At 38.1% G+C, this 24,413-nt stretch overlaps 1 protein-coding gene across 4 annotated transcripts in view; it reads left to right on the top strand.

Moving 5' to 3' along the window:
• Cr1l (complement C3b/C4b receptor 1 like) overlaps positions 1–24,413 on the top strand; it is a 109,752-nt gene that overhangs the window by 6,702 nt on the left and 78,637 nt on the right. For 3 of the 4 annotated variants that reach the window (XM_016005286.3, XM_006986758.4, XM_006986757.4), the window contains exons 2-5: positions 3,987–4,166; positions 4,796–4,895; positions 16,880–16,965; positions 21,558–21,953. In XM_016005286.3, the coding sequence (XP_015860772.3) occupies positions 3,987–4,166; positions 4,796–4,895; positions 16,880–16,965; positions 21,558–21,953 (762 nt within the window). The remainder of the gene's footprint in view (positions 1–3,986; positions 4,167–4,795; positions 4,896–16,879; positions 16,966–21,557; positions 21,954–24,413) is intronic. The other variant, XM_042258894.2, reaches the window with a different exon arrangement.

Below are 24,413 nucleotides of genomic sequence, written 5' to 3'. Positions count from 1 at the left end.
CAGGTGGCTTCTTGCTTGGTAGCAGAACAGGAAACAGAGAGCACTGGCCTGACCCCAAAGTGGATATATCATTGAAAGTCATGCCCTTACTGTCCCACACTTCCAGATTGGTCCCATGCCCCAAAGATTCTACCACCTTCCAAAACAGCCCCAACCACTGCAATCCAAGAGTGACAGTGATGGACATTTACATCCAAACCATAGATAGCAGTTCAGCCACATGAGGGAGTCGATTGCCTTTAGCATCCAGCCTAGTAGCAAGTAACATTCAGCAAACAGCATACATTATTAGTACTGAAGATGATTAGCAGTGGTTTAAAATACACATCGTATTTAAATGTTTGATAGTAATAGAACAAAGGTTGGAAGTAGATGGAGTCAGCATTTCTGTGATTCTTGTTGGGGAAATTATATTGTTAGTAGATGTTTATTTATTGAGATCATGTTATTTTTGAAAGAAAAACAAAAGTAAAATAAAAGTAAGAATAACAAATGTAATCACTAATCAAAACAAAATGAAAGAACAGAAACACAAAAGACAGAAACAGTAAGATGGTAGATTTAACCTTAATTTTATTAAATATTAATAGTCAGTTCCTATTTAAAGAAGTTGTCATGTGTCCAAATGTCTGAAATTATGGGCTAAGGGAGCATTGGAGCCATGGCAGACTCACAGGAATACTTTGAAAGTGTTAAGTTTGCTTTCTGTCGCTATGATAAACACAGTAACCAAATGTACTATGGGAGAAAAATAGGTTTATTTGGTTCACAGATTATAGTTCATCACTGAGGGAAGGATGCCAAGGCCGAAACTCAGGGATCTCAAGGGATTGGAAGCAGACATCACAAAAGAATACTACTTATTAGCTTGTTCCCCTACAACACAGGTTCACCTGCCCAGGAACAGCATCACACAGTGAGCTGGGCCCTCCTAAGTCAATCATTAATTAAGAAGATAACCCCGCCGGGCGGTGGTGGCGCACGCCTTTAATCCCAGCACTCGGGAGGCAGAGGCAGGCGGATCTCTGTGAGTTCGAGGCCAGCCTGGTCTACCAAGTGAGTTCCAGGAAAGGCGCAAAGCTACACAGAGAAACCCTGTCTCGAAAAAACCAAAAAAAAAAAAAAAAAAAAAAAAAAAAAAAAAAAAAAAGAAGATAACCCCACAGACATGTACACAGGCCAGTCTTGTAGAGGCAGTTTCTCAATTGAGGTTCCTTTTTCTCAGGTAATTCTAGTTTGTGTCAAGTTGAGAAAGACTCACCAGCATGGGAAGATTTTAAAATTGCAATGAAAACAACAATTCTTGATTTCTTTCAGTTACTGTATGCACTACAAGAACTAGTTCAGAGTAGCTTCTGGCTCCAGAGATGGATCATAGTAGGCCAGAATTTTGTAAACTTGGATTTTAACAGTTGCTATGGAAAGGGTACCACATGAAAATTAATTTGGAGCAGAAAATGAAATGGGTGGTTTCAGTTTGATTCCAGATTTTGAGACGTTACATAAGGCCTCAAAACTCTTTGCATAATTGTGATATGAACCTATCTTATTTGAACATATTTAATAAATGGAACTGTTATATATTCTTTTAGACTGTCATTAAAAATTGCTGAGATTCTAAAGACATTGTAGCCTAAGTTTGAAAAGTCTGTCATAATGACTCAACAGTAAAACAGTAATACAAAGTGTGGTGGTATTTTGTTCCCCAATATATTGTGCACCCTAAGAAACTTACCTGGGTTCAGAGACAGAACAGCCACTAGATACAAAGGCTACAAAATGGTGGCACTCACACCTCTAATCCTAGCACTCCAGAGGTAGAAATCCCTGGATCTCTGTGAGTTCAAGGCCACATTGGAAAGAGCCAGGCATGGTGATGCAGGCCTTTAATCCCAGAAAGCAAGCCTTTAATTCAAGGGAGTGGTGGTAGAAAGCAGAAAGGTATATAAGGCGTGAGGACCAGAAACTAGAAACATTTATCTGGTTAAGCATTTGGCTGGTTAAGCTTTTAGGTTTTGAGCAGCACAGTTCAGCTGAGACTCATTCTGGATGAGGACTCAGAGGCCTCCAGTCTGAGAAAACAAATCAGCTGAGAAGTGGCCAGGTGAGGTTAGCTGTGGCTTGTTCTGCTTCTCTGACCTTCCAGCATTCATCCCAATAACTGGCCTCAGGTTTGATTTTATTAATAAGAACTTTTAAGACTCCTGCTACAACAAACAAAAGGAATAAAACACATATTTCAAGACAGGGCAGGTGAATATAAAAGGATGGAAAACACCATGTCAAAACAAACCAATTTAAAGCTTGTTAAATGGCATTATGATACTATTGTCTTTTAATAAATATGTGTTTCTATTTAAAATTATTGATACAGGGTAGGAAAGATAGCAGTTAAAGTACTTGTACAAGGATGAGAACTCATGTTCAGATCCCCAGAAACTCATGTTGATGCTGGTTGAGTGTGGCAGCCTCTGAAGGTATACAAAGGGGATCACCAGAGTAATTGGCCAGCAAGACTAGCCAAATCAGCAAGGTCTGTTTTTCACTGAAAGACACTGCTTCAATGAGAAAATTGGAAGAGTTGATAGAGGAATGATTTTCAGCATCTTCTCAGGCTTCCTTGCATGTGTGTGCACGTGCGCGCGCGCGCGCGCGTGCGCGCGCGCACACACACGTATATGATCATGCAACCACACAATGCAAAATCATGAATATTTGTATTCAGATCAAATACAGACACATTACACACACACACACACAACATCAAATTAGAGATATTTTATTATGATAAAGGTTAGTCTCTCATGAAATATGTTTAAATTTGCATGTTCTAATCATACAGTATAAAAAGGTAGACAAAATGAAAAAAAATCAACAAGTATATAATCAAATAGAATATTTGAACACACACACGTATATGATCATGCAACCACACAATGCAAAATCATGAATATTTGTATTCAGATCAAATACAGACACATTACACACACACACACACAACATCAAATTAGAGATATTTTATTATGATAAAGGTTAGTCTCTCATGAAATATGTTTAAATTTGCATGTTCTAATCATACAGTATAAAAAGGTAGACAAAATGAAAAAAAATCAACAAGTATATAATCAAATAGAATATTTGAACATGACTTTTTAGCATCTAACAGAACAAGCAGACCCACCAAAATGAGGAAATATATAAAATAATTTTAAACTAGCATACATACCAAAGCTGGCCATATGCAAAATAAGATGCAATCAGTTTAAAAAATAGCTAGAAGTACATTGCTCAAATTTTTTGTATGCCTTAATCCACCCCTTGTACTTGAGTTAATTAACTGAGAGTCTGAGAAGGAAAAGAAGTCATAACAAAAATGTAATATTTCGGCCGGGCGGTGGTGGCGCACGCCTTTAATCCCAGCACTCGGGAGGCAGAGGCAGGCGGATCTCTGTGAGTTCGAGGCCAGCCTGGGCTACCAAGTGAGTTCCAGGAAAGGCGCAAAGCTACACAGAGAAACCCTGTCTCGAAAAACCAAAAAAAAAAAAAAAAAAAAAAAAAAAAATGTAATATTTCTGAAGTTAAATTAAGGTGATTTTTTTTCCAGCAGATAATTATTGATTACTTATTATTTGACCCTAACTGGTAATTAAGTTAATTCTGCTAAGCCTTATGGGAAGATAACTGAATCTAGAAGTGAAATAAAAACATGTATCAGAAAATACATTCACAAAATGAAATACAGTTTCAGTTTTTGAATAAATAATGAATAAATCTGAAAATTGTTCTTAAAGTAGAGACTTTAATCATACATGCTAAGTAAAGTTATTTTAAAACCTTATAAAAATAAGCATTAAAGAAATCATTCCTTTTATTACTATTATTATTTTCCTTCTTTGATCACATCTATGAAGTATATTGGAGAGAAAGAAAAGGTGCACTAGAAATTCTTCCGTTAAAAGTAATGTTGCTATGGTCTCATTTTCCAGGCCAGTGCACAGACCCACCATGGTTTTCATTTGCCAGCCGTCTAAATAAAACTGATGAATCCAGTTTTCCCATTGGAACATCTTTGATGTATGAATGCCGCCCAGGATATTTCAAGAGGCAGTTCTCCATCATCTGCCAACAAAACTCAGACTGGACAAGTGCTGAAGATATATGTATACGTGAGTAACTGCAGAGGAAGCTGACAAACCGTAGATACTTTGTGACAAATAGTAGGGTCTGCTTCAGTTTGTCTGGATTTTAAAATTATGACACATGCCATTAATAATGTTATCTAAGGTGTATGGTACATTGGATCATTCTTGTAGGTCATATCTTTTTACTCTGTGCTTCTGTCTTCTCAATTGTTAATAAATTTAATAATAATGACCATCACAGGGCATGATTGAGGGAAAATATCCTCAGGATATTTCACTTAGTGTGTCCAACTTTGAACAGGTGTCACTAAGTAATTAGTGATTCTGAAGCAAAGAAAAGTGTATTTAAAACTAAGAGATTAAAAAAATCCTAGACTCTGAGGTCTGTGAATTGGAACACTCAGAGGAATGCTTTGGGAATAAATGAAGTAAACATGTTTTGGGGAGTCATCATGTGAAAATAGGAAGGAACTTGGATAGGAGTTCTTTTGGAAAGTAGGGTCTGATTAAGTTTCCTCAAAGTGGCAAAAATCTGTGAAATATTACAATTATGTATGCTCTCTAGAGTAAGTTACAGTCAGGTTAGAACCTCATAAACTAAGGAAAGTTTAGTTTACTTTACTTGGTTCCAAAATTCTGTTTCTATCTCACAGGTAAACCATGTGAAACTCCTAAAGATCCTGAGAATGGCATAGTACATGTACACACAGACATTCGGTTTGGATCCAGTATTAATTATACTTGTAATCCAGGGTGAGTTGACAACAACATCTCTTCATTCAAGACTTCTGGAACAGTAGTACTACTTTCTCAGCAGGTCTCAGGAAAGACATCTAATCTGTTACTTCCTAATTTGGTTTTTGGTTGTGTTTTGATTTGTTTTGTGCTAGAGGTTGTACTCAAGTCTTTAAACATGCTAGGTAAGTGCTCTACAATGAGTCCACACCATCAGAATGTTGCCTAGCCTTACAAGGCTTAAGTGTAAGTGCTTAATTCTTGATTGAAATGTACAAAAATATTACATGACTAGGTGGAAAAGATATGTTATCCCTGATGAATAATCAAGACAACACATGTTAGCAGCTTTCCATTATTATAACAAAATAATTGAGCTAATTAAAAGGAAGAATGGTATGTTTTACTTCATAGTTAAAGAAATCTCAGTTCATGTTCACTTGACTCTCTTGCGTTGGTCTATGGTGGCATGGTCCATTACAGCAGGAACATGGAAAACATGTAAACCATTCACCTCATGGTTGACATGAAGAAAAGAAAGGAAAAAGAGGATAAGATCTCAGTACCCTCTCCAAAGGCATACAGCTGGTGAGCTAACTTTGTCCCTTAAGGCCCACCTCTTAAAGATTCCACCACATCCCAATAAGATTTTAGCCTGGCAGACTAAGCCTTTTATCTAGGAGCCTTATGGGGATGTTCCTAACTATGGCAACATAAATAGAAAGTGAGGCACCCACTGGGTGAGATGGTACAGTCTAACCACACAGACTTCTGAAATCCAGCATGAATGTTGCTAGGAGAGAAGCCTAGGGAGCTCTGAGTAAGAACAGGTCTTAAATTCACAGCTTTTATTAGTTTGCTAAGGTTGCTAAATGACTACCAGTGTGTTTTTAAATGAGAGAAATTGTTGGAGTTCGTTCTGAGTCTGGAAGTCCAAAATAAGGTGTTGGCAGGATGCTGCTCCCTCTGATGTCTTTAGGGGAGGGAACTTCCTTACCTCTTCCAGCTTCTGGAAGCTCTAGGCCTTCCTATGTTTGTAGAGCACAACTCTAATTTCTGTCTATCTATATCACTGCTTATTCTCTGTGTCTGTGTTTATTTGTTGTTCTGTGTGTATTTATATTCAATGTTCTCTCTTTTTTTATAGTGATGCCAGTTATTTGGATTAAGATCCATTCTAAAGACCCTAAATTTAACTTAATTATATTTGCAAAGGTCCTGTTTGCAAATACTGTCAAATTGACAGGAATACGAGTTTACAGGATCAGAATATCACTTAGGGAACACAATTTAACCACAGAAATCACTCTTTGAACATGTCTGGCATGAAGTCCTACCAGGTATGGTGTTGCTGATGTTAGCACTCCTCATTATTCAACACAGAGTAAGAGTTTTGCCTTAACCTTATTCTGAATGTTAAATCTGTGTTTTTAATAAGTGTCAAATAAAAATGATAATTAGGAATTCAAAAATTTTAAAACATATGCTTTTCAAAGAACATTTTTGAGATAACACAAATAGAAAAAAATATTTCTGAAGCATAGAATTTATAAAGATTTATCTGTGAGAAATCTTTGTTCTAAATTTCTGTTCTTAATAAGAGTCAAATAAAAATGATATTTAGGGATTCAAAAATTTTAAAACATATGCTTTTCAAAGAACACTTTTGAGACAACACATATAGAAAAAAATATTTCTAAAGCATAGAATTTATAAAGATTTTTACATAATATATGAGTTCTTTTGTTGCTGGAGGGTTTCTCTCCAGGTTCCACCAAGCCCTGCAGTCCCACAATCCACATATAAAATAATCACTCAGACACTTATATTACTTATAAACTGTATGGCCGTGGCAGGCTTATTGCTAACTGTTCTTATATCTTAAATTAACCCATTTCTGTTAATCTATACCTTGCCATGTTGTTTGTGGCTTACCGGCGTCTTTACATGCTGCTTGTCCTGGCTGTGGCTTGCAGTGTCTCCCCCTCCTTCTTCCTGTTCCCTCAATTCTCCTCTCTCTTTGTCCCGCCTATACTTCCTGCCTAGTCACTGGCCAGTATTTTATTTATATAGAGCGATATCCTCAGCACTTCCCCTTTTCTTCTTTTTTTAAAAAGGAAGGTTTTAACTTTAACATAGTAAAATTACATATAACAAAACAATTATCGAGCAAGAATTACAGTTACAATATTAAAGAAGATGTCCTATCTATTTTATATTTGTGAATTTAAGGTTTTATATCTAACTTATCTTTTATCATAACTGAGGAAATTGCAACTATCTAGTCTTCAACCACATCATAGACCTCAGAAGGATATAATATTACCTGAGAAATGGGAGAAGGATGTAAGCAACTTTCGGGAGTCTTACAGGGTAGACAGAGACAGCTGACAGCCTGGACAGTCATCTAATGTTCCTTTGTAAAGTTGGGGCATCTGTCTTTAGCTCACAGGCCTAGAGTCTCTCTGTCATTTTTTTCAGTGTCCTGTAGAATGTCTGGCAGTTTTCTCTGTGAAGCAGGAACCTGAAGGACCATCTTGTCAAGCAAGCAAGTTTAGTGGTCATCCTTCCATGGGTCTTGCATGTCCAGTTGATCAAACAGTCCAGGCAAGAACAGTTTCTTGCCCAAATGGCTATCTTTGCCAAGGTGAAGATAAACTCCATATGGAGTGTCTTTGATGCCCATCCTCCTCTCCGAAGTAAATTCAGTGCTACCAGGAGCAGACATGTCTCACTGTCCAGAACGTCTAAATTTTTAAAACATTTTAAATGCCATATTCTGTAGGTCTTTGAAGTGTTTGAAGACTACCTATGTATCTGAAATATATGTATGTATACCTAGAAGACTTATCTAGCATACCTATAAATATGATTATCATAGATGACTAATTATTAATCTATTTCTTAATTATCCATTACAATTTTAAATGAGTTACATAAACATAATACCTCAAACAAGAATAGAAATATATATATACAGGATAACAAAATTAACTTTAAGCTTGTATCAATAAACTAAAATTTATACCAATGTAAAACATTTTAAGCCAGGCGGTGGTGGCGGCGCATGCCTTTAATCCCAGCACTCGGGAGGCAGAGGCAGGCGGATCTCCGTGAGTTCAAGGCCAGCCTGGGCTACCAAGTGAGTTCCAGGAAAGGCGCAAAGCTACAGAAAGAAACCCTGTCTCGAAAAACCAAAAAAAAAAAAAAAGTAAAACATTTTAAACATAAACTAAAATCTATACCAATGTAAAACATTTTAAACAAGTTGTTGTTCTTTAAAAGTAGGTTCATTAATCTACCCTTTTTCTTATCTTTATATCCTATATATCTATATCATATCCCCTTTTCTTTTTTAAAAAGAGATTGCATTTATAATTAACCTGTTTTAAATAAAAATATTGGTTTTTCTGTGTCCCACACCAGAGGGCTCTTCTGATTTGGTACACAAGAATCTCTTAACCATTTTTTTTTTTTTAAATATTTCTGGGTATAGAGGGGGAGTAAGCCAATTCCACCTCTAAAGTCAGCTTGGTATATTTGGGAATTTGGGCGTAGCATCTCTTCCTACTTCCTGCTGGAGGTGGGCACTGTATCTTATGGGAATGCAAAGAAAATTTTAGGCCTATGGGGTAGTCTGTGAGGCTGTGTGAGCCAGTTGCCTTGAAACCGCTCTGGATGTTGGGTTATCTGGGCCATGGTGTCATCGGAGACCTTTCAGGGGGTCTTGGCTGGTGAAACCTGATGTATCTTAATCGGGAACAAATCCATAGCCTCTGGCTTTCTGTAGAAACAAAAGCAGAGCCTCTTTTCCAAAGCAACATATCCTTACATCCAAATTTTGAAGTCAAGGTAGCTTTAAAATATACATATTGGTTTAATTCAACATCTTTTTCAATCAAATGTTTTTTTTTTTGTAGTTAAAAATCCCAAAGACAACACAATCCAGATTCTCTGTGTAATATTCATCTTTACGTGGATTTTTTATATTAATTTATCTTTTTTTATCTCTTTTAAGCCTACCTATATTTTAAACACATTGTAAACTATTTTATCTGAATCAGTCTTATTGTGAGCCTATTGCTTTAAACTGCAGCATTCTAAGACTGAAACGGTGCTGTGGCTGCTGGCTCCGCCCACTTCAGCTTCCCAACATGTCATTTTCCGCCAGTTCTGTGAGCCATCAAGTCTCAGAAATAGTGGGTCTACGCTTTTATCAAAGCAGAGTGTAGACCAGAAACCTTTTTTTTTTCTTTAATACTAGTAAAGACTAAATCTACCACACAGCATAATGTGCCCCTGGCAGACGCCTCATTACCGCCATACTGTCGATCAAACACACATGCCAGGAACCCGCCAGTAGTTCAAACCCGCGTTTTGCAATGTGTAGCTACCCATATGAGACATGAAGCAGGAACCTGGTTTTGGCTCTATTCATAATTGGTTATTAAATATTCTCAGGTTTAAGGTGGGAACTCGAGCCGTTGGGCGCCATTTGTTGCTGGAGGGCTTCTCTCCAGGTTCCACCAAGCCCCACAATCCACATATAAAATAATCACTCAGATGCTTATATTACTTATAAACTGTATGGCCGTGGCAGGCTTCTTGCTAACTGTTCTTATATCTTAAATTAATCCATTTCTATAAATCTATACCTTTCCACATTGCTTGTGTCTTACCGGCATCTTTACATGCTGCTTGTCCTGGCGGTGGCTTGCAGTGTCTCCCCCTCCTTCCTGTTCCCTCAATTCTCTTCCTTGTCCCACCTATACTTCCTGCCTGGTCACTGGCCAGTGTTTTATTTATATAGAGCGATATCCGATATCCACAGCATTCTTTCTCTCTCTCTCTCTCTCTCTCTCTCTCTCTCTCTCTCTCTCTCTCTCTCCCTCTTTCTTTCTTTTTCTTTTTTTTTTTTTTTTTTTTTTTTTTGGTTTTTCGATACAGGGTTTCTCTGTGTAGCTTTGCACCTTTCCTGGAATTCACTTGGTAGCCCAGGCTGGCTTGGAACTCACAGAGATCTGCCTAGCTCTGCCTCCCGAGTGCTGGGATTAAAGGTGTGCACCACCACTGCCCAGCTGAATTCTTATAACTCCAGGGAAAGGGCAAATAACTTTAAAATAGGCAAAGGAGGGCCTGAAGAGATGGCTCAATTGTTTAGTGTATAGTCTGCCCTTGCGGAGGACCTGGGTCGGTTCCTGGCATCTCTTCAGCCTGTACTCCATTGAACTGACTGATACACACTCAGGCCTTCACTGGAACTGCATGTACACACACAAGACCACATGTACACATAATTAAAAAAACAAATAAATCTGTGGGTTCAAGGCCAGTCTGGTTTGAATAGTGAATTCCAAGCCAGCTAGGTCTACATAATGAAGCCCTGTCTCAAAACAAAACAAAGCATAAAACAAGCAAAGGATTAAGCATTTCTTGAAAGAAAATGCACAAATGGACTATAATAAAAAGATATTTACTCCATATGGTCCTCAAAATGTAACTTATAACCATGCTGAGATACTGTCTCGCCTATGAAAACATTTCTAAAGGGAAGACAGTAGGAAGTGTTGACAAAATTGCAAAGAAATGGAAGTTCCCATACATTTCTGAAGTAGACAACAGGCCAATATGTCTGAAGACTCTAACAACAAATCAATTTATAGATCCCATTAGAGTACCGTGACTCACTGAATCCACTTAGTGCTGCCTATTCACCGGGTATAAGACCATCTATTGAAACATAGGTAACTTATCAGGGACTACCTCCCTGAAGAAAATTTACTCTCCTTCCCACAGCAGCCATCAATTGCCAACAGCTCCTCAGCTAGGTTTGGGACTTCTTGAGCTCCTTCGCCATCCACTCTGGGATTTTGGCAGGCCTGATCTTGGGCAGGTCTTATGCACACAGTCACAGCTGCTGTGAGTTCATGTGTGCAGTGTTCCTGTCATGGCCAGAAAACGCTGTGCTTTAGCAGTCAACCACTATCTCTGGCTCTTAGAATCCTTTTGCCATTCTTTCTATGCTGATCCCTGAGCCTTGGGTGTAGAATATATGTTATTGGTGTCCTTTTTAAAGCTGACCACCCTATACTTCCTTATTCTCTGGACATTGTCCAGTGGAATCTATGGGTGTAAAGATAAGACCTTACAATGCAGTTTATTACTATATTTATTTGGCAAAAGAATATTATTGGAGTCTCCTCTAGGGCATGAACTAGCCAACCTCTGATTTTTGGTGCATTTAACAGTACCAGGTATGAATTCCTATTTGTGTAGCAGGCCTTAGATCCAATCAGTGATATTATTTTTAATATTTGTGTCAGTATTGCATGACCAGGCATATCTTGCCATGCCAGTAATTATTGTCACTTGAAGAGTTTATAGTTGGGTAAGACAGTTGATGACTTTTCACACATAGTAGGGTACCTAGAACATTCAAGTACCATGAAAGCCAGCCAATAGGGATGAAGTTTCCAGGTTAGTACCGCCTTGATTCCTTCATATTCTATGACTCAAGTGTGTGGTTACTTCAGCAATAGGGTCTTACCAACAAGTCCTGAAAAGTCACCAAGAGCAATGGTAATAGCCTGTTATGTTTGAGGGGGCATCTATGGGACTCCACTGATTGACAACTCAAGAAGAGGCAGCCTATACCTGACACTGTGGGCTTTTTATTTAATATACTATGGTATCTGTAAGAAGCATTGTCCCCAGGTAATATGGTAATTCCATTTAAGCTTCTTTTATATGTGTATGTATTTTAAAAATCTTCTATAGTAGTAGGTTTCTATATGACTTTTTCAAAGTTCTTTAGTGTTATTTTGTTGGTTAGTTTTGGTCAGCCTGACACAAACTAGAGACATCTGAGAAGAAGGAATCTCAGTTGAGGAATTGCCTCCATTAGATTGACCTGTGGACATGTGTGTGGGGCATTGTCTTGATTGATGGTTGATGTGGAGAGTCCAGCCCACTATGGATGGTGCCATCCCTGGGCAGGCAGTCCTTAGTTTTATAGGAAAGTTGACTGAGTATGAGCAAGAGAGTGAGCCAGTAAACAGCACTCCTCTGTGGTCTCTGCTTTCCTGACTGCAGGTCCTGGTTGGGTTCCTACCCTGGCTTCTCTCAATGCTGGGCTGTGACATGGAAGTGTAAGCCAATTAAACACTTTCTTTCACCTTAGTTGCTTTTGATCAGTGTTCTAACACAGCAGTGGAGACAGACTAGGATAATTATCCCTCTCTACAGTCTTTACCTTCTCATTCTCCACCCTATTTAACCCCCTCCTCTTTCATTATTCCCCCTTCTTCCTTCACACCACCTTAGTTAAGATGCCATCGGCTTCAACATTCTTATTACTATAAGGTCTTTTTGTCAGCTTTGAACTAATCACAACGATTACTTGTAGTAAATATACAAAGATAAAGTTATCAAACATAACCATTACCAGTGGATCATCAAATTACCAAGGAAGAAAACAAGTGAAAAACAATGGAAACAGACTGGAAATCAATCAGAAAACAAAATTAATATGTGCCATTCCTTACCTCTAAATAATTTGCTTGAAAAGAAAATTAGTTATATGCTCTATTAAAAAAAATCCCAGTGGCTGAATAAATACAATAAGCAACTTCCTACAAAAACTTAAGTTATAGCTTTAAAGACACATAATATGAAAGCAAATGAAGGGAAATGATACTCCATGAAAATGTCAAGTGGAATAAATCTGGGTGATCATTAATTATTAGAGAAACTAAGTGGAAAACTATCACAATAGGCAATATCATGGATGTATAACTTTTTCTTGGATAAAGTAAAGAAACAGCTAGCTATTCACACAGGTAAAGAGGGCAATGACAGATCAAAGAAAAGATTCTATTCAAGTACAGCTTGATGAATCAATGTATTTATCAGTATTACTTGCAGGAGAATGATTGTCACAAAGGCAACTTCATCACCAAAAAGTCCCACCCTTGGCATGGATAACTCAGGAAAAGCTACACTACTGAAGTATTCCACCTTCCAGTCCATATTCTGCCTCCTCTAAATCCTAGTAACCCTCATGACTGTAGGTAGTTGGGGCAGGAGGGAATGGCACCAGTAATTTCTGGTGAGGGTCTTGTGACCCTTCCTTTTCCTTCCATAAATGCATGCTGACCTAGCTGTGAGCTATATTTTCTGTTTATTTTTGCAGGCCAAGTTCTCCTATAGATTACAACAATTAATTGTTGGTGATGGTCATGTTAAGCTCAGAGGAACTAGATGCACTCTAGCCATAGAATGGTAAAATGGTCAATTGAGTAAAAGGATGGAACAATTAAAAATGCATATTCACATCAGAGCACATGAATTTGTAAAGCAAATATTAACAGAATTGAAGGATGAAATTGAAAGCAATACCATATTAGTACAGGACTTCAATACTCCACTTTCAACAATAGATAGATCATTATTGGTTAAAATATTAAGGCAACTCCACGTAGTTAAAAGGGAGGTTTATTTTGTGGGGTAACTTACAAGTGAAGAGATAGGTTACAGGGTCAGGGAAAGGTGTAGCACAGTCCTGCAGTGTTCTCTGGAAAACTGCTCGGTCTGCCTCCAGCATCCAGGGTCCAGGAACCAAGAGAGCCAGCCCATTCAGATCCTGGGTCTTCAAGGGTCCTCTCTCCGCTCCGCCTTGTAGGCATGACAGTTATGGAAGCCTCAGTGGGGTTGGTCCTTCCAGATCAAAGCTGGAACAGCTACCCACTACAGATCATTCATCAAACTCAATAAAAAAGGAGCAGTTATAAATGAAACAGCCCATCAAATAACAGAAGAAGCTTTATTTTTCTCAAGTGTACATAGAACATTTTATAAAACATGTAAAAAATTAGACCACTGCCATGAATATACTGTGTTAGAAAAAGATTAATTCGTTTCTGTCTCTTCATAATATCAGAACTTATTGAGTAACAATAAATTCACTAGGTATTTATCATGGTTTCAATGGCAATAGCTTACCATTACCAGATAGTACTTCTTTTTTTGGTGACTCTGGCTGAGGCAAATACAAAGTTTTTTGTTAAAACATTCTTAATTACTAATATTAACTTCCAGGTTATGCATTACACACATACCACTCTCTGTGTATGTGTTAGGGATACTATTGCTGTGATGAAATACCCTGACCAAACCAACTTGGGAAGGAAAGGGTTTATTTGATTTATGCTTCCAAATCACTGTTCATGTTGAAGGAAGTCAGGACAGGAACTCAGAAGAGGCAGTAACCTGAAGGTAGGAGCTGATTCAGAGGCCATGGAAGAGTGCTGCTTATGGTTTCCTTACAATTTCAGAGGTTAGTCTTTATCATCATGGTGGGGAGCATGGCTTGGAGCAGTAAGTGGGAGCTGCATCCTGATCGCTAGACAGACAGATAGGCTGGGCCTGGTGTGGGGGCTTTTGAAACCTCAAAGCCCACCCCGAGTAACATGTTTCCTCCAATTAGACCACATCTCCTAATCCTTTTAATTCTTCTCAAGTCGTGCCAGTCCCTGATGGCTAAGCATTCAAATATATGAAACTTTGGGTCCATTCTTTTTCAAACAACCAGTGTGTGTGTGTGTGTGTGTGTGTGTGTGTGTGTGTGTGTGTGTGTGTGTGTGTGTGTGTGTGTGAGAGAGAGAGAGAGAGAGAGAGAGAGAGAGAGAGAGAGAGATAGAGAGAGAAACCACAAAGAGTTAGAGAAGAGTTTCAGAGAAACCAAAGCTAGGAAACCAGATGGCACAGTCTTTGCATTGCTAATGAATCCTGAATCTAACTGTGAGAAAGAAGCTGAAGAAGCTGTGATGACTCTGAGTTGGCATTGCAGATACATGTTTGAGAGCAAAGCTATATAGTTGAATGTAGCTAAAGAGGCAAAAGATAAATACTTAGATAAATTCCAATTACTTACCACAACCTTCCAACAAAGGAAACCTTAGGACCTGTGGGCTTCACCGCTGGATTCTAATTTGTGTTACAAGGCCAGTATTATGCTAATACCAAACCAGCCTTGACAACAGAAGAAAATTGCTGGCCAGTATCCTTAATAAACATGTTATAAACATTCATTCTTTACAAATTACTATCAGACAGAATTCACAAGTGCATACACTGGGGTGAGTGGGATGAATCTCCAGCATCCATGTAAAATGGATGCCTGTAATCTCAGCACTAGGAGCATGAGAGAAAGACAGATCCTAAGGGCTTGCTGGCCAGCCAGCCTAGCCAAACGAGTGAGTTTTCAGCTCAGTGAGAGATTTTTCTCAAGACAATGGACTGAGAGTGATAGAGGAAGATGCCTGGTATCCTGCTCTGAGCTCCTCTTGTACACACATATAGGCACATTATCACACAGACCCCATGTATGCTCATACAACATACACACTGTCATACATCATGATTAAGTGGGATTTATCCCTGAAATGCAAGCTTCACTTGACAGTGTACAAAGAAAATGTGATATATCACACTGACAGAATGAGGTGTAAAAGCATAGTCATTGCTAGAAGAAGAAAAGACTTGAAAAACAATTCAAATTTTCCATCACTAGAAAAGTTCTCTAAAAATTAGTCATAGAAGTATTATAGTTTCATGTCATATATTTTTCACATATGACAAGCCTACAACTAACATTGTATTCAGTGGAGAAAGGCAGTCTTTTCTATAAGATTAGGAGCACAAAGTCATTTTCATCATTCTTAAATGAAAATGTGCCCTGTCCTGTTTCTGTACAACTACCTACTTCTCTATGGATCTCCCTGATTTTGGACATACTCAAATGTCCAACAATAGGTAAATGGTTAGATGAATGATGGTGCATCCATGTGATGGACTCTATAACAAAAAGGACTGCTTGATAAATCTCTAGGATTGTGCTGAGTAGAAAGCTAATTGTATATGGTTACATTCTATATGAATCTTTATATAATTTTTTAAAAATTATGTAATTATAGAAATGATTACCAGCAATAAGAATGTGCAAGAAAAATCAGGAATGGGAAGACACAAAGGGAATGTCACAGTAAATAGAGAGAACAAGAGATCTTGTGTCTATTTTAGTTCTTGCTGTGGTAGAAAATACATAAGCCTACATGTAAAATTGTGTCAAAGTCTCTTTCCCACTGGTTGGTGGTGGCACATGACTTTTGTCCCAGCATTTGGATGTCAAGGCCAGCCTGGACTACAGAATGAGTTCCAGGAAAGCCAGAAAAAAGAAAAAAAAAAAAACATAGAAAAACCTTGTCTTGAAAAACCAAAAGCACAAAAAAGAAAAAAGAAGAAGGTATGTGGGGTGGGCAGGGGGGGGAGGGCAGAAAAGGTCTCTTTCCCATAGGAAAATGAGCAAGTGGAATTTAAATGTAAACATAAAACATAGCCGTTTACAGTTGTACTTCCCAAAATGACATGTTTATGTATAAAACAAAGTAGGTATAAGAGTTAAGTTACTGTGAAATAATTGTCATGAATTGTTTTTATTTTATGACATACTAGACAATTTGTAGCATATTAATTGAGTATTGCTAACTTTAATCAAGTAGGAAAAATTGGTTCAACTTTGTTCAGATTGGAGTCCCTTGATTCTAGGATAATGAATCTTGCCCTTATCTAGGCATTGACATTAATGCTTTCACAGTATAACTTAATTCATAGATATTAGTATAATGCACACATACACATGGCATTTACTTTGCCCTCAGGAAGCTTGTAATATCTTTAAAATAAGACTTATAGGAAATAACTATACATTTGTATAAACAAAGTACAGATTGTATGATAAGATAATGAAAAGAAAAATCTCATTTAGTTGCGAATCGTGAAGATGAAAATCAAAAAGTCCAAAGAGGAATGTAAGATTTGAGAACTCATGGTCTTTGACAAGAAAAAAAATGTCCTAAAGCTTCCAAGGTAGTAATCTCTGGGAAGCAGCAATTTAAGTAGGCAATTACTTATGGATTAATTAACATTCTTTATTCTGTGTGTAGATACCGCCTCATTGGTTCCTCCTCTGCTGTATGTGTAATCTCAGATCAAAATGTTGCTTGGGATAACGAGACACCTACTTGTCAGAGTAAGTTGAAATTTTTATTTCTGTTACCTTGACTCATGTACTTCATATTTTCTCTGGAATTATATGTATATTTTTGGAGGGCTGAGATTGAACCCAGGGCCTCATGCCTTTTAGGAAGCTGTAAACATAAAGCCCTATAAGGGATTTTTTAAATCTTTATTAAAATCGCTTTTGTATAATCTGTTCTTCAAGTAAATGAAGATGTTCTGGCTAGTGTCAACTTGACATGAGCCAGAGTCATTTGAGAATAAAGGACTTTCAATTGAGAAAATGCTTCTATCAGATCTGGCTATAGGTAAGCCTGTATGGCATTTTCTTAATTATGTGGGTGGGCTTAGCCCATTGTGGGAAGTGTCAGGCCTGGGCTGATGGTCCTGGGTTCTATAAAAAAGCCAGCTGAGGAAGCCATGAGGAACATAACCAGCACCCCTCCATGGCCTCTGCATCAGCTCCTGCCTTCTGGTTCCTTCCCAAACTGAGTTACTGCCTTGGTTTCTCTCACTAGACTATGTTTCCGGATATGTAAGCCAAATAAACTCTCCTCCCCAAGTTGCTTTTGGTCATGATTTTTCATCACAGTAATAGGAACTCTAAGACAGAAGACAACTGCAACTTCCTTTAAGTTCTCCTTTGTCCTGGGATGTTCCTTTTCTTCCCTTTCTTTCTTTCTTTCTTTCTTTCTTTCTTTCTTTCTTTCTTTCTTTCTTTCTTTCTTTCTTTCTTTCTTTCTTTCTTTCTTCCTTTCTTTCTTTCTTTCTTTCTTTCTTTCTTTCTTCTTTCTTTTTTTTTTGTGATATTTGCCTTCTTGAGTCTGGCTTATTTCCTTTAACAAGATGATGCCCAGTTCCATCTATCTTCCTGAAAATGAAACTATATTCCCCATGAATGAATTAAACTCAGATGTGAATATATAACCTGAAGAAAGTGCAGAAAGCATGAAAATAGTAAGAGGACCATGGCTAGGGCGAGCACTAGAGAGAGTAATAGCATAAATTAAATAATATCTTAGGGCCTGGTACTAGCTGAAATTTCAGACTTCTGTGATGGTTTTGGTTGTGTCTCCTATGGATAAGTGGAACTACTTGATAGCTTTCTCATACCAGGAGTAGAAATTAGTCGTCCTTGAAGGAAATTCTTGTTCTGCTTTCCCCCAGCTTCTTTGTTGTGCTTGTTCCAGATATCTGACTCATACAACCACCCCCTGGTGACCACTTTTCTATGGAACAGCTAGGTAAAAGATACTGTATGGCTCTTCTAAACCCCACTACTTACAGAAGTTTCACCCACGTGCATATCCTCTTAGAATTTGTGCCTACTTTGACTGAACACACTTGTAGATGTAACCAATGGTCGTATTAAATAAGAAACACAGAACCAATGCAAAGAAGAAAGCCAAGAGGTCAGAGCTAAGAGCTAAAACCTTACCCTTCCTCCTGCGGTGGTCCTACCTCTCCGAACCAGAACCACTTCTTGTGTGTCTGTCTTTTTATAGTGTTTCTGTTTTGCCTTCTCATTGGTTGTAAACCCAACCACATGACCACCTCGTCACGGCCTGTCTGCATAGATCTCCAGGTTTTCTATGATTGGTATTGAGATTAAAGGCATGTGTATCCAATACTGGCTGTATCCCTAAACACACAGAAACTTACCTAGCTCTTCTAACCAAGTGCTGGGATAACAAACGAACGCCACCACTGCCCTGCTTTCCTATGGCTTGCTAATAGCTCTGACACCTGGGCAACTTTAGTTATTAACATACAAATAACATTTGAATACAAATAAAATATCACCATACACACTAGTTAATGGAAACTTGGCCTGACCAACACTGGGATTCCAATAGAGATTTGTCCCTTAGGTCACTCTGGGGCCTTCTCCTCACACTGACTGGCCTCTGTTTTACTTCATGTGTTTCATGTACCCTCAGAGCATACAGAAAATAAAAATATTTTTGTCTTGTTTCTGTAATCATTGAATACTGTAATCATTGAATATTGTAAATTAACATATACCCTGCTGGGCAGTGGTGGCACACGCCTTTAATCCCAGCACTCAGGAGGCACAGCCAGGCTAGGATCTCTGTTAATAGATCCCAAAAGGTTTCTGTTAGTAACAGAATGTTAATTAAGACAAATACGTAGGGAAGGAATGGCTGTTCTGGAAGGCTAGAACTAGCCCAAGATAGGTAATTAGCCTCTGGACCTACAACATCCTGATCTCTCTAGTATTGAAGTTTTAATCAGCCACAACCAGTCTCTGCACACACAGCTTCTTTTCAGGAATTTCTCCTCACAAAGTTTCTAGATTAACAAAACAAAAGAAAATAATCAAGGTGCTTTTAAAATACATTGATGGAAACATTAAGTAGGTGGGCTGAAGTAAAGCAGAGAAACCTCTGCTAGACCTCAGATGCTGCCTGATGGTATTCCTAGACTTCTGATTAGTAGAATCCAGGGTTATGTTAATATATCCAAAATATGTCTTTTCCTGTTAGTCACAGAATATTAGGTCTGACACAGAAGTAGACAAGGAGTGGCTATTTAGAGTACTAAAGGTAGCCCGAGATGAATTGTTAATTAGTGTCTGAATCTGCAAAATCATGAGGAACAGCCTCCTTCCACCCCAACCCCTTACCCTGATATATAATTAGCCAAGAGAGGGAGACGATACTTGGTACAGAAGTAATCTCCAGAGAACCACCTTGTTCTCTCCAGCAGTAAGGTCTTCTTCAGACCACCTTGTAGGACCAGAGCTGAGACAATGATCAATGAAAGGAGACTATACCTAGAGCAGGTAGTACTGCTTAATCATAAGTAACTCTTGTCCTTTGTCCCAATTCTTCCTCTATATGCTCCTTTCAATACCCAGAAGACAGGCTTTGGGATCAGTGAGCATCCTTTTCTCCTCCTTTTTCCTGTGTGTTCTCTTTGAATAACTCTCCCTTCTCTGCTATTTGCCATCTCTTTAAATGGCTTCCTGGGGACCAGTGGCCAAAACTAGACTATTAGGTCTGCTAGAGCCCTGCTATAACAACAAAGCAGACTGAATTACAGAGAAACCGTGATTGAAGTTTGAGGGATGAGCAAGGTTAGAGAGACTCTCTTTGAATGGTTAACATGCTTGTAGGTGACTCAATATAAAGGAGACAAACACAAAATTAATGAAGTCAATTGCTTATCACTGTAATGAAATAATTGCGACAACTGCCTTGTATGATAAAGTATTTATTTCAGCTGACAATTTTGAAGGGTATATTCCCTAATTTTGTAGTTCTATTGCTCTGGGCCTCTACTGAGGCAAAATCTCAGGGCAGGGGCATGTGGAAGTGATGAGCCAAAGCAGAGGGAGGAAGAGTCATGGTCCCACATTTTCTCAAGTTCACATCCTCAGTGACCTAAGCATTTCCCAGGAGGCCAACTTCTTAAAAGTTCCACTGCATTCATGCCACCTGGGATACCAAGCCTTTAGTGCTTTGTTTCTGAGGAAAATTTACCCATATTTAAAACACAGCAATAACCCACACTCTTCAGAGAACACATTTCTTTTTTCTGCAAGGCTCTAGGACACTGCCCAAATGGCACTATTTTGATTCAGTATCATGAATTTTAATTTTTCTTGGCCATCTACAGTACTTGAAGAGTTCCAGCCTTGGAAATAGCAGTTATAAGTCAACCCTGATTCTAAGAGTATGGTTCTTTACAAGATATTACCAGGACTTCCTTGTTTAGGAATCTCTGGACTCCAGTTTTTGTCCCTTGATTTGGTAAGCCCATCACAAGTTCAGTAGACTCTTGGTTCCCTACTATTGGTTCGGCTCCCCCTTCTCCATGGAACAGCAGCCCAGTGCCAAACACTTTCTTCATTTTAAGTATATTTAGTTTTTTTAGTGAATTATGTCATAAAAACCCATCTCATAATAAACTTGAGAGTTTTGTCTTTTACATGTCTCAAAGTACTTGAAATTATATTTGGATGTGTGTATTACTTGAAAATTTGAAAGATCTTATTTGTGATTTTTTTTTTATATTCTTAAAAGTTCTTGGTCAAATTCAGCATTTTACATATTTTTGAATGAATATTAATGGTCTGTATTTTCATTTATCCATTACATTTTCAAATGCTTAGTATATAGTAATCTACAGTTTCACCAATTTTCTTACATACTTGAAGGAATTCAAAATATGTTTCGTACTATCCATTTGTGTTTCATTCACCACTTATTCTTTCTTAGTGAATGTTTTTTTTAATCTTCCTTTCAGTTAACAACAAATTTGCAAATTAATAGGCAAGAAGAAAAATCTGGAAACTGATATAAACTCTGTAATATAATCAAAGAGCTATTTCAAATGAAAAAGTCGATTGTACTTGTAACTGCATGTATTTATAAGAAATAGGTAGGAAAGACAGAACAAATGTTACTGTGTGCACCTGAATAGCAATATTTTAAAACTCATCTACAAGTCAATAAATATTAAATGCTTTTAATGAACATTTGTATTCATTTATAATGAGTATAAATATTTCAATTCAGTGATTCATTAGATTTGCCCTATCATTATTTAAATAAAATTTAATCTGCTTTCTTCACCCAGTAATTTCTTGTAAGGATCCCCCCTCCATTGCCAATGGAGATTTACTTACTACCTCAGAAGATTATCATTATGGAACGGTGGTTACCTATCGCTGCAGATCTGATGCAAGAGGGAAGAAGCTCTTTAACCTGGTGGGTGAGGCATCCTTACACTGTACCAGCAATGAAGAGAAAGTTGGAGTCTGGAGTGGCCCTCCTCCTCAGTGCATTGAACTCAAGAAATGTACACCTCCTCATGTTGAAAATGCATTCATAGTGTCAGAAAACAAAAGCTTGTTTTCCTTAAGGGATATTGTGGAGTTTAAATGTCAGCCTGGCTTTAGCATGGAAGGAGCCAGTAGTGTGCAGTGTCATGACCTAAACAAATGGGAGCCAGAGTTACCAATTTGCTTCAAGGGTAAGTCTGACCAGGGCTTGGAGAGCCTGCAATGCCATGGGGTGTTGGAGGACCAGAGTTAAGGGTTGGTTCTGGAAGAGGGCATAAGATGAACAGGGTGGATAAATAAATTTTCTTGGGAGGGAATATGAAATCAAGAAGGGACATGTGTTTGTGTGAGTGTTTGTGCACCCTTACAAGCACATCCGTTCAAATTGAGGAGGAGCTGAATATGAACAAGGAATGTGATACATCCTGGGAGTTCTCATACACAGAAGTTCTTTCCATGTATTGCCATCTCCAGCCCATATCAGTTATTCATATGTATAATACTTACTAATATGTAATGAGTGGTCCATGGCTAATCATATTAAATGGATGCATATTTAACTCCTAAAATGAAGCTATGGGGTAGTTACCATTCCTTCCATATTGAGGCTTAGGGGTTAATGTTCTAAGACAATATACATAGTAACTTGCAGAGCAAAGATTAGAATCCAAGGTTGCCCATCTGGCAGACTCTAAAAGAAAGAAGGCTTTCCTATTGATAATGGGATATAAAATCTTAGAAGGACAGGAAGAATAAAAGGAGGAAGACAATGTTGCCAAAGATCAAGGAGCTACTGTTACTACAGGAGTAGAGCTGACACAGCTGGTCCTGTGATGGTTGACACTGTCATGGCTGACACAGCCAGACCCTGCCACTGCTTCCAGGATAGAGCCAGTCCTTGCTGGTCATTACTCTTGCTAGAATTTGGGTGGCTGTTGCTCACTTGAGAGTCACCAAGATTGCCTCAACTGATGCTGTCCCTGGATGCATAAAGGTGTCTGTCACATCTTGCCCTTTATAATGATATATATCTTCCAGGTGGCAGAACTTAATTAAAGCCTCTAGAGCATAGACCCCTTTGGCAAACCTCTATCTCCAGAAATATTTACATTATGATTCAGTAACAGTAGCAAAATTACAGTTATGAAGTAGCAATGAAGATAATTTTATGGCTGGGGATCATCAAAATATAGGAACTGTATTAAAGGATCACAGCATTGCGAAGGTTGGGAACCACTGTCTTAGAGCATAGAACTTGTAGTTTTCATATTTCTACCCATAACAAACAATTAAAAGGCAATAAATAGCATGAGACTGGGAATCATTAGAAATTTAATCAGCCTAGTCTTTAAATATCACAGCTCAATGTATTAGTCAAGGGAAGCTCTTGAAAGATGAGCCCTCAAAACAATTATTATAATATCAAAAATATTTGGAAATTCTCATGGAAATCATTCATTCTAGACCAATACCCCATGTTTTACTAGAGAAGTCTAAAGTTCAGAGAGGAGAACTGAGTTGATATGTGGTTTTGGATTTTGTTTAGTGTGTGTGTGTGTGTGTGTGTGTGTGTGTGTGTGTGTGTGATTTTTCCCCCTCATTTTGCAGCTTTAAGTAATTGTGTTAAGACTCACATGCATCCTCACTCCCTGAGTTCAAAACAATTGGCTTAAAGAGAAGCTGGACCTAGGACTGTTAGAATATTTAATGTATAGTGCATAGTTCTCATTATGATAACTGGAGGTTTTTTAAAAGATTTTGCTCAATGGCTATCCAACTGTCTTCTCAATGGAATGAAATGAGTGACAACAGCACCAGCTGTGTAGTGAGCAAAGTGTGGTAGTTCTCTAGTGAAGTAGGATTCAAAGATCCGAATAGAATCTGTTAGCACCATTGTGGTTGCCCACTGGGAAATATGTTAGAAAATTTAGGTTCTCCTTATTGCCTAAAATGTGAAACTTAAAGTTGGTGATGCCTTTCTAGAAAGGTAGTATGGGAATCTGAAATAAATAATCAGTCTTTAATTTTGTGTAGGGTCAGTAGAAATTGGAAGTGTAGCTGAGCAGTGGTGGTGCACACCTTTAATCCCAGTGGATCTCTGAGTTTGAGCCTAGCCTGGTCAACAGAGCTAGTTCAGGATAGGCAAGGCTACACAAAGAAACCCTGTTTGGAAAAACAAAACAAAAAAGAAATTGGGAGTGTTATGACCTTAGTGTACATCTTAGAGAGAAACAATAAACTCACGATTCATCAGGTGTAGTCACAGTGTCTGAATTGTATTGTCACATTTGACAGAAAGGTTGTTTATTTTGTCCTATATAATAAAGCTATTCTGTTTTTCTTCTTTCTTTTTCCACATAGTTGTGATCCTCTTGGCATCTGTGATCCAGCTTACCATTGAGAGAAATGTTTTCCACACCTTGAGACTTTTTCCCCCTTAATATGTCAGCTGCCCCCAGAAATCCAACACTAGGAGTATACCCCCAAACAAAGATGATTTTTTTCCCTCCCAAGCAGAACCTGCTTTACTGCTGTGAGCCAGGCTACACTCTCCATGGAGCTATTTCTCTGCACTTCAGAGTCCTGTGGCTCCTGCATATGCAGATTTCTAGGCTGTCATCTGGCTTGACATATATGACTTGTGTTTTTTT

Source organism: Peromyscus maniculatus, chromosome 11 (assembly GCF_049852395.1).
Source record: "Peromyscus maniculatus bairdii isolate BWxNUB_F1_BW_parent chromosome 11, HU_Pman_BW_mat_3.1, whole genome shotgun sequence".
NCBI classification, from domain to species: domain Eukaryota; kingdom Metazoa; phylum Chordata; class Mammalia; order Rodentia; family Cricetidae; genus Peromyscus; species Peromyscus maniculatus.
This window is presented reverse-complemented; position numbering and strand designations above follow the sequence as displayed.